The 10,575-nt window shown below is 52.0% G+C and overlaps 1 protein-coding gene across 1 annotated transcript in view; it reads right to left on the bottom strand.

Annotated features, from left to right (window-relative positions):
* The window catches only part of LOC104410256 (ephrin type-A receptor 8-like), a gene marked incomplete at both ends in the record, with an annotated part of 21,511 nt that extends 15,929 nt beyond the window's left edge, over nucleotides 1-5,582 (bottom strand). The window contains one exon of the mRNA XM_010020368.1: nucleotides 5,518-5,582. Coding sequence (XP_010018670.1) covers nucleotides 5,518-5,582 — 65 coding nt within the window. The remainder of the gene's footprint in view (nucleotides 1-5,517) is intronic.
* Between the last annotated feature and the right edge of the window lie 4,993 nt (nucleotides 5,583-10,575).

The raw sequence follows: 10,575 nt of genomic DNA, 5'->3' as shown, positions 1-10,575 counted from the left end.
CTGCTGAAGTCTGAACCCACCAACCCTTGTACTAGCACTCCAGTCCCTGATGAAGAGTCCCTCTCTGACATCCTTCTAGGCCTCCTTCAGGCACTGGCAGCTGCTCTGAGATCTCCACACAGCTCCTTTTCTCCAGGCTCAACAGATCCAATTTTCTTAGCCTGTCTTCATACAGGAGGTGCTGTAGCAACGTTATTTCAAACTGGGTGCTGTTTACACAGTGGCTGGACTGTCAGCTCTTTCCCAGGTTTGTATGCAGCGCCTTGGGATCCCAAAACACCTACCTGTACCACTGGCCTACAGGGCAAGTGCTCTGCCATTGATGGAAACGCACGGAGGGGGACAGACCACCCAAACTGGTGGCTCAGATGCCACAGGAGCATCTTCTCAGCGTGCCATAAGGCAACACAGATCCCACAAGCTCTGACATCCTTAGGGTAGCTGGGATGGAGGGATCCGCTTCAGGCATCCCTTGTTTCACCTTAGTGACAGGCTCTTATAGCGGGGAGAGGAGTGTCTGGCACTGGGTGCCATCAGTTCAGGAGCACAGGCACTGTGCACACCCCAGCCTCCCGCATCGCCTGCTCTCAGCTGACAGTTTGAAGTGGCTTTTGTTAGAGGAAGCTCAGCCTGGCCCCTGTCAGTGTGATAAGATCCCCCAGCGAGACGGAAATGAGGACATCATAATTAATGTGGTGAGCGCACGCGCTGGGGGGGACCCGGGACATGATTGCATCTGTATGCAGGGGGTTGCCTAATGGCTTAAATTAAAGTCAACACCAGCTATAAAATATTTGCCAGATATATAGAAGGTGAAAGATGCAAACACCAGATACCTGGGCAGCTGAGCAAGGTCTTACAGGTCTCCCAGGGCTTGTGTGGTGCAGCAGAGTGGGGAAAAGGAGGAGGAGGAGTGGAAGGGGTGAACACACAAAGAGGGACCACATCCAGCAGCAGCTCAGCCTCCCACCACCTTTTGGTGAGCACAGAGGGAACCAAGGGTCAAGGTCTTCCCCACCCTGGGATGGCTTCCAGGAGGGATGCCAGGTTTCCTGGCACAGCAAAGCTGCTGCTGCCTCTAAGACATCCAGCACTGTCCTTCCTCCCGTGAGCAAGCACTGAGCTCCAGCACCTCCCTGGGAACTGCCAGGTGCCTCACACTGTCACTGGGAGAGGGAAAAAAGAGAAGGATGTTATTGCACCTATAAATCAGTAGATGGGAGGCCTTAATGGAGATAATCCTCATGAAATCAGTCACTGCTGTGGCTAAGGAGGGATTTGTCAGGCAGTTAACTACCCTGAGCTTCACTGCAGGTGATTAACTCCTGGTAGTGACCAGTGTCTGGGGAATTAGCAATAACCCAGCATTTACTGAACAAGCTCCGGGAGATGAGCTTTTATCTCAATTACTAGTCTAAATCTTTATTTTCTAGTGTTCTATTACTACCCTTCTCTTTTTTTTCAAAGAAAATGAGTTTCACTGCTGCTTGCCCTGTAACTTGCTGATGTTCCTGGATCCAGGATGGGAAGAGAACCTAAGATGTGCATCAAGGACTTAGAAGTGATGGAGGGCAGAAGATACAGCTTGGACAGATGAGAGACCCCCAACATCTTTTGTCACTTCAAGGAGAAAGACATGACCCAGAAGGGGGTTGAAAAGGCAGGGGAGGTTTTTGCATGGTGGACATGTCTGTGACCTCTGTAATGTCAGATGGGGTTCACCCCAGCCATGAGCTGGTTGTTGGCTGCAGGACCAGAGCCAGACAAAAGAAGTCCCCTGTTGTATAGGCTTTGCTCTGCAAAAGGTTCAGTCCCAGGGCATTTACAGCAGCACAAGGTCCCCAACCCTGAAGCACAAACACTGCTGGGAGACTGTCCTACAGGCAGAAGAGTGTCGTCTGCGCTGTCAGCTGGTTGCTTAAGCAAATCTGGTGTCTTTCTGCCAGTTTCCTCTCTGAGCTACTGCTCAATGAGGGAAGAGCGCTCTTGGCTAGTGGTGCCCAGGGACCTCAGGATACGTCCCTTTACCAGAAGCCAAGGGGCAGAGGTAGGGATGCACAGATCACCTCTGAAGGTCTCTCCTGGTGCTCCCACCAGCAAAACCAACATGGAGCATGCCAGGTGCTGGGGCAGGTCCCAGGGGGGCAGATGCCCAGCAGCTCTCTGGGCTGACCCCAGCCCATGCAGTGAGAGGGATGCTGTGGGGCCAGACCACCGAGGTGCTGGTGGGGGGCAGACGTGGAGGTCGCGGGCAGCATGGGGAGCCTTCCTCCAGCACTCAAGGTGCTCCTATTGTAATTAGCTTTTGCAAGGCATCATTCAAGCTCTTTAGATACCCTGAGTCTGAACAAAATCATTTCCTGTTTGACTTTGTAAATCAAAGTAGACGATACAATAATTATTAATAATATGTTGACTTATCTCATCAGCGTTTTAATTAGTCAGTAGAAAAGCAATTTGCAAAGGGGCCGATCAGGCTCCCTCTGATTCGGTGGGTCACGTGCCAAGCAAGGAGAGGGGAGAGAAGGGCACTGGGGCACTGGGGCGTTTTACTGGGGAAAGCTGGGAAACCCGAGGCACAGAAGGGGAAGGGGCACTTCTTTGACGGCACTGATAAAAGTTTAATTTTCAGCGCAGAGGGAATTGTTCTGGGGATGGAGAGAGCTGCAAAGCTCCTGGGAGCCCTTTGAAGTTATAATTGAGAGGAGCCGCAGCCTGCGGGACGGGGATGCTGCTGGTGACCCTTCCACTTCCTGCACGTGTCTCTGTGGTAGAGGTGAGGGGGGGATGCAATTAAACCCCTGAGCAGCAATTACAGCCAATTACCCCTCAGTTAATTGTCTGGCAAGAGGAAATGTCAAAACAGACCACACATGCCTCCCTGATGGCTTGACACTCCCCAGGGCCCACGGTGCTGCTCACCCCCACTGTGCCCATCGCTCCCGGCCCTTTGCTCCTCTGCTCTTGCTGGCCACAGCAAACCCAGAGAGGACAAAAAACCTTCCTGAGAGACAAGTTCACTTTTCCCATAGGTGAGATGAAAGCATCAGGGCTTTGTAAGCACCAGTCTTCCAGCTTTGCACTGCTGATGCTTTGAACCATTGACTTGCTGTACAGGCAGCTCCTGGATCAAACAGTCCAGAAGAGGAAAGCTCCAAGGCTGCCACCTTTCCTCTGGCATCCCCAGGAGCACCAGAGAGGTGGGACAGGGCTGTAGGGCAAGCTATAGGGCACTAAAGACTGAGCTAGAGGACACAAGGCCCCTTCGTAAGCTCCTCACACTGGGGACTGGGGCTCTGTGCCATGCAAAGACCCAGGCAGAGCTACCCACCTCCCCACTGTCACCCATGTGGTGGCTCCAGGCTCAGGCAGGGCAGGGGAATGGACATGTGGGTAAAGCAAAAACGAGCGTGACTTCAGCTGAGGAGCAGGGTCAGCAATGCCGTCCCTTGGCAGGAGGATGCTGTGACAGATGTGTCTGTCCATGGATGGAGCAGAGACACTGCGGGAAATTCTGCACCCTCAAGCACCCAGCCCATGCTTCAAGGGCCCCAGATAAAATCTAGCTTCACAGTACACCACCTCCATATCACGCCAGCAAGTGGCCTCTACCCACTGGAGCTGAAGGACCAGTAGGAGGCTAAAGGCATGACATGCTTTTTCAGGATGATGTGATGCAACGACCCATGGAGGAAGAACCACAGTCCAGACAAGTGTTCAGAGGAGCCATTAAAATAGCTAGCTGGAAAAAGATTGGCAGAGTTGTTTGTCAAGAACATCGAATAGAAACCCAGGCACCCTTCCTGAAGGTGTTCAGGACAGTTTTCGTACAGGTCGTCCTCTTGGTAACAAGACCACTAGTTGGGCAAAAGCACAGGGTTAGCAAAGAGAGGTGTAATCCCACGACTTACCTAGGTCTTGGACAGCAGCATGTCCAAGAGGTGATTTTGGCACTAGTTGCTATACAAGACTTTTGTTTCTAGTGGAGGGGAGGAATTGCTTAGGATATAGTGAAGGGCAGAGCAGTGGAAACAGCCTTTACTCCCAGAAACATCCCTCCTCCCAGGGAGCAGAGGAAGTCCTGGTCCCTGATCCTCTGAATGTGCATCAGACTACTCCAGGACACCAGGATTTGGCAGCAGGTTTGTGATGAGATGGCAGCAGTGGTCTGACAGGATAGGGATCTACACAACTGAGGGCAACCTGTGCATGCCCATGAAGAGGACAATGTCTCCCTCATCAAGCAATGGCAGAAGGAGGAAACCGAAGCCAGGCAAACCCACACAGTGATGGGGGTTTTAACAGCAACCTGTTAACAACATCACTACAGGACCTGGAGGATTTACCACCACTGGCAATTTTGCAGTCAAAGGGGTTTTTGGATAAAAGCTGGTCTTTTCTGAAATGTGAGTAAATTGACAGGACTGAAGACCTGTATTTATGCAGGAGATCACATCATATTAGTCCTGTGGTCCCCTCTGACCTTGTATCTCTGAATCTATTACATTTCTAGGATAGTCATTGCAAGAGCTAACTGCTAAAATTAGAGCTGAGTTAATGATTTAATATATTTACATATATAATAATGTCTAATATAAATCCAATCGTTGTTATTATTATGAGTTCACAGTTCTGATCACTCTTGCTTGAACAGCGTGGGGACTGAGAGTCTCCAGCAACGGATCAATGACAATGATTAGAGGCCTGGGAAGATTTCTGTAGGAGGCAGAATTGAAAAGATTAGGACCGTTTAGTTCAGAGAGGGGATGAAAAAGAGTGGACATGAAAAATCAGCACAGCAGCGGAAGCCAGGCAGGCACCCCAATTCTGCACATCTTGTGCATTGCAGCAAGCCCCACTGTGCCTCACAGTGTGTGTTTGTTATGGGATTGTTTCTGTTCACTAAATGAATGAGCAAAATCCTTACAGCCAGGTCACTGCTGCCATCTGAAACTCATCGTTTCCAGAAAACTGCTGTGGCAGGAAAATGTGGACGTGGAAATGCAAGTGAAGGGAGTATGCGGAGAGGATCCAGGCAGTAGAGATGGCAGGTTCAGATGGGAGTCACCAACCCTACATCCCTCCTGGCCATGCTGCAGGGCTGTGCATTTACATCCCCAATCCCCTTAAGAAACCATCTACATCCCTGCCCCTCTTGCCCAGTTCCCACAGCAAACTCCTCTGATTACAGGTTGTTGAGAGTTTCCCAAACATTTTGGGCTGTTCCTCCTGATGCTCTCCTGGTGCAGAGAGGAATGAGACGCTTCTCAGTGTGAGTGCCCGTGGGGTGACCCAGCTCTTGAGTTCCCTCTTTGCTCAGGACCTGGTGACAACCTGGTCACTTCCAGGGGACATGAACAGTTAAATGGCATTTCCAAACCAGCAGCATCCCACTGGTCTTTCAGGCTGATATTTTCCCACTGGACATGGTCTCTTTGCCCCATCAGCGCTGACCTAGGTACCAGGGGGACCTGTGGTGACCCATCCCGCATGTGCCAACAGCCGCTTCATACTTACCCCATGCGAGGGATAAGTCATCCAGCCCCAGTCCCCAGGGATTGTTGACGTGTCCAGCAAGTTCACTGGAAAACACAGGAGGAAAATGCTGCATTAGAAAGCTTTCTCCCCATCCCCAAGGGGCGAGGAACTGAGCCACCACAAACAACCCCTCCTTGCACCCCACTCGCCTGATCGTTCCTGCACCCATCAATCCATGGGGCTGTTGCCAGGGACCTGTTTCACTGCAGATGTGGAGCGAGGAGATGGCAATAAATGATGCTCCCCAAAGCTGTTGGATTGGGGTATAATTGAGGTGAGGCTCTATCAGACCTGGCCATAGGACTGAGAGCAATGTGTCCTTTTGGAGGAGAGTGGGGTGCAAACAGCAGGTTGGAGGGGATGCAGAGCAGGGCAGAGGGGATACAAAGCAAGGGGGAGCTGGGAACACGAGCTCTAAGCATTAGGTTGTCCACCAGTCCCACCCTGGATCAACACTGATGCAACCAGAGCGTCATTCCTCACTTGAACACTTCTCCAGAGGCTCCGCCAAACCCTTTAGGTTCACATCCCTCCCAGCATCACTGGTTTGAAGTCTGCACTCCAGCAGCCACTGTAATTATGTACCTCGGTGCCCGGCTCCAGCACAAAGTGACCCCCCATGGTCCTGGCTGACACCCCACTGGAGAGGCCAGGCAGTGGGGGACAGGCTCCATCAAAGCCAATCCTTCAAAAGCCCTTCCACCACCAGGAGACCAGCTTAACGATGAGGCACAGGCAAATCTGCAAGGAAAGGGGAGCAGCTTCTGCAGGGGGAGAGGTGAGGATGTCTTAGAATGCACTCAGGAGCTTCCTGTGCAAACCCGTGCAGTGTCAGCAGCAGGTGGAAAGCAGGATGCCACAGAACTGCTGCATGCACAGGGTGAGGTGCTGCTGAGTGTCATCTACTGCCCATGAGCCCCAAACCCAGATCCCACAGCATCAGGCAGAGCAGAGCCTTGCTGCTGCCTGATAACCCTCGTCTTGCTCAGCACACAACGGAGGAGCCCAAGCCCCAGCTCCAGGGTACAGATCCAGAGGGATGGAGGCTTGGGAGAGGGTGCCAGCAAGGTGCCCTGACCCTTGGGAGTGAGTGCAGCAGGCACCCACACCAATGTGCCCCTGTCTCATCACCCCGCATCAGAACCAGGCTCCCTCCAAGATCCCCAGGGCCTCCAGGCTTCCCCAGCAAAGCCCCTGCAGCCACCCAGTAAGTTCAAGCCCACTTCGGATGCTGCCTCCATGCTCACTGCTCTTCCTTACCCCCGAGCAGCATCGCGCTGGACCTTGATGCAGCTTGGCTGCATCCCTGCTGCAGTACCAGGTCTCAGCTGGTCTCCGGGCTCCAGAGGGATGGTGGTCTGCTGGGGATAGGGCATAGTGGGACGGTGGCTCCAGCCCTGGCAGAGGCTGGGCTCAGTGTGATGCTGGTCCCAGCAGCCAGAGGAACGGGTGCCACTTTCATTTACTATTACCAGGCAGGGAAGGAGAGGTGGAGGGAGAGAGGAGCAGAGACGTGAGCTGGCTGTGAAACACCCGGACGTCATGCTCCTGACAGAGCAGATTAGGAGCTTTTGAGGCATTTATTAATGTTAGCAGAACAATTTGAAAGAATTTCCAGGGTTTCTTGTGTGACTCCATTGGCCCAACAGCAGGCCGAGCCCCTCCACTCCCTGCATGGTGCTGCTCCCACTGCTAAAGAGGCCCCTTGCCCTCAGCACGGAGTAATTACCTCGGAGATCTCAAATCCATTTTTATTTGTTATTGTTAATCTGAAGATTTTCTGCCTATTTTCCCTGGGTAATTCGCCCAGCAGGAGCCCAGGCTCGGGAGTTCCCTGCTCACGGAGCAGGAGCACAGTCCCAGTGACCCTCAGCAGGCAGGCTACAGGGAGCAGACCGCTTTTGCAGGCCCCCTCTCCCCCATGCTGTGGTCGCTGCACCCTCTTTCCCACGCCGAGATGCTCGGCAATGGACGCAGCTGCTCTCCAGGCAGCACAAGGAGCAGGATCCATGGTGGGATGTACCCTAGGCTTGTCTGCACTGCACTGTGTGGGACCTGGAGCCAGCTGGGAACACCCCACACCACCTTGCGGACCGTATGCTTGCTACCCAACCTCATATAGATGATGGAGCTGGTTTCTTGTGGGTGCTTTGGTGCACAAGCTTGTGCTTCCTGCAGCGAGCTTGCGGAGCAGATTGCTCATGCCTCGTTGCAGAAAGAGGGTGAAGTTATTTCTTCTAGTCCTCAGCGTTTCAGCCAAGCACGTGGCAGCCCTGGGCGTTAAGACCACTGCAGTGGGCACTGCACAAATACAAAGGCACCGTGTGCCCAAGAGCTTTTGTGTTGACTCCTGTTCTGTGGATTGGAGCATCCAGCTAGCAGCACTATTGCACACTGTGCTCAGGTATGGGGAGACCAATACTCTCCCTAAACCCAACCCTTCATTCCAGGGAAAGGCTACAGACCAGTGCCGAAGGGAACACACCGCATCGCGTGTGACAAGGGCCCCGTCCAGCCCCTTGCAGGTGATGTCCCATCTCCGGAGACGATGCTCAAAAAGAGGTGGAGGGCGAGAAAGGCTGCCACAAAGGACTCCCTTCAGCTGGAAGAAAACGTGCCGGTTTGGAAGACCTGTGTCCTACAGCTGGGCAATTCTGTTTGATGTTATGGACTGTCTGCACGGATCAGGCTCAAACTGTGAGCCCCATTTTGTCTTCCTGAGCACCATTTTGCATTTTCCCATTCTGTGCCTTGGCCTTGACTTGCTGTATTGAGCCAAAACACCAGGAGGTGTCAGGAGAAATGCTCGCACTGGTTCAGGAGCTGTCAAGCCCGATTGCCCGTTCAAATGGAAGCACCTAGGAGAGAGAAGGTCGCATCCCCAGCACCGACTGGGGTCTTGAGGCGGTGTCTCATGCAAGGCCTTTATAAAGTTGCATACTTGTATCTACTTGCTCCTTTATAAAGTTGCATCATGTAATGCTGCATTACACGGAGATGTTGCATTACACCTATGAGACATTGCTGTCTCATAGATGCAGATTACACAGGAGTTGAAGGAGAGGTGTATGTGTATGTGTATGATGTATATGTATAATTTATTTATAGCTACATATTTTTATATCTACATCTACATCTACATCTATATCTATATCTATATCTATATCTATATCTATATCATCTAATCTAGCTCTACTTCTATAGCTACACCTGTATCTAAATCTAGCTATATGATCTCTATATATATCTGTATATCTGTATCATTTATTTGTATCTTTATATTATAGTCATATCTCATCTATATCTATATCTATATATCTATATTCTCCATATCCCTATGCCTATCCGTACCCATATCTACCAAATTTAAGCACCGCTCAGGATGAGTGAGGAAGCCAAGGCAGGGACTAGCATGCAGAAGGTGTGTGTTCTGTCTGGGTCCATGTATCTCTTGCAACGTATCTATGAAACGTTGCTCCTGTGGCCACAGCTCCTGCAGGGATGTGTGACACCCCTACAAACAAGCACCTTGGGGTCCCATATCCAAGCATCCCAGGCTCAGGAACACTCCTGTGGGATCCACAGCTGCCCAGCTCAGTGGAGCTTGTGGACCCTCAGCCTGGCTGGGGGTGTGTGGTGGGGTGGTGGGACAAGCCCGGGCTGACACAGGGTGGGGATGTGCTGAGCCCCAGCCTCCAGAGAGCAGCGGGGGACGAAAGAGGGCTCTGAGCACCCTCACTAATTGTTAACCCACTGTGGTCCTTGCTCTAATTACTCTGTTGTCTCCCTCCCAGGCAGGGGCTTTGTAGCTCAGGCGTGGGGAGGAAGGGTCAGTGGGAGCAGCCCTGTTCCCTTGGGCTTCAGTTCCTCTCCATCACAACTTCAAAGGCCTCCCAAGATTCACAGCAAGGCTCCCCCCGTGCAACAATGCTTTTTGCATCGATAATTAAACTCTTATCAGCACAGTTAGGCACTCCTGCTCCCTGCAACTCAAAGACTGTCAGGCTCAGCGCCTGCAGGGTCTGCACACCCCACACTGGCCCCACAGCCCCAGCCCCACTCAGTGGGGAATGACACGGGGAGGAGGTATCTGCATCAGGAACAGAGAGTCTGGGTGTGGGAAAGGTGCAGGGAAAGGCTCCCTGAGAGGAGGGGAACAAGAGTCAGCGGCGTTCGTTTCCCGTAAGCTCAGACAGGACTTTGAAGGGGCATGTGGGGCCAGGGTGGGTCAACTGTTTGTGTCCCACGGTTTAATCCAGAGGCACGCTGAATAGCCAGCCACGACCTTTCCAACTCGGGAGGCAAAACCGAGCAACAAGGCTGTGTCTTACTGGCCTCGGAGCATCACAGGGGACAGGACGGGATGTTCTGCTTTCAGGTTCCCCCTCCCCAGGACAAGTATTTGTCTTTAAAGAAAGAAAAACAGTCATTTATTCACCAGCACACGGGGCTTCGAGGTAAAAGCAGCAAGCCCAGAGGGTAGGTCGGAGCTTCCCATTCGGGAGCTGGGCGCAGGGATGTGCCCCATGGATGCAGGTCGGCACCATGGCAGTGGGGTGCTGCACCCCAGCTCTCAGCCGGATCCAGGCAGGCTTTGTCGGCTGCACGTACTGAGGACACAGCAGCGACGGTGCCTTAGCTGCCCAGAGAAGAATTTAGAAAAGCATTGCAGGTAGATAGAAAAGATGTCACCGAATCCGGCAGGAATGTGGGATTTCCGCATTTCTGGAAGTACTAGAATCAGACTGGAAAGAAGAAAAATATTCAAAAGAAATATTTTCAAACAATTGCCATGACAAAAACAGTGCTGCTTTCCGGACGTGCCCTAATTCCCATTCCAGGATTTCTTCTCAGACCTCCGGATTGTTGCTGTGAACTTTCTGTATTTAATTTTATGTCATTTTGTAATGCATCAGGAGTGGTAAAGCCCATAAGGACTGCCCAGAGGGTCACCCCTTTTCAGTATACCAGGAGCAGAAGATACTTTGATGTAGGAAGAAAGCTTGTTTGTTCAATCAGTGCGAACAAAAAAATGCA

The sequence above is a fragment of the Nestor notabilis genome, unplaced genomic scaffold (assembly GCF_000696875.1).
Source record: "Nestor notabilis isolate BGI_N333 unplaced genomic scaffold, ASM69687v1 scaffold6458, whole genome shotgun sequence".
NCBI lineage: Eukaryota > Metazoa > Chordata > Aves > Psittaciformes > Psittacidae > Nestor > Nestor notabilis.
Note: the sequence above shows the minus strand (reverse complement) of the source record. Positions and strands in the feature narration are given on the sequence as shown.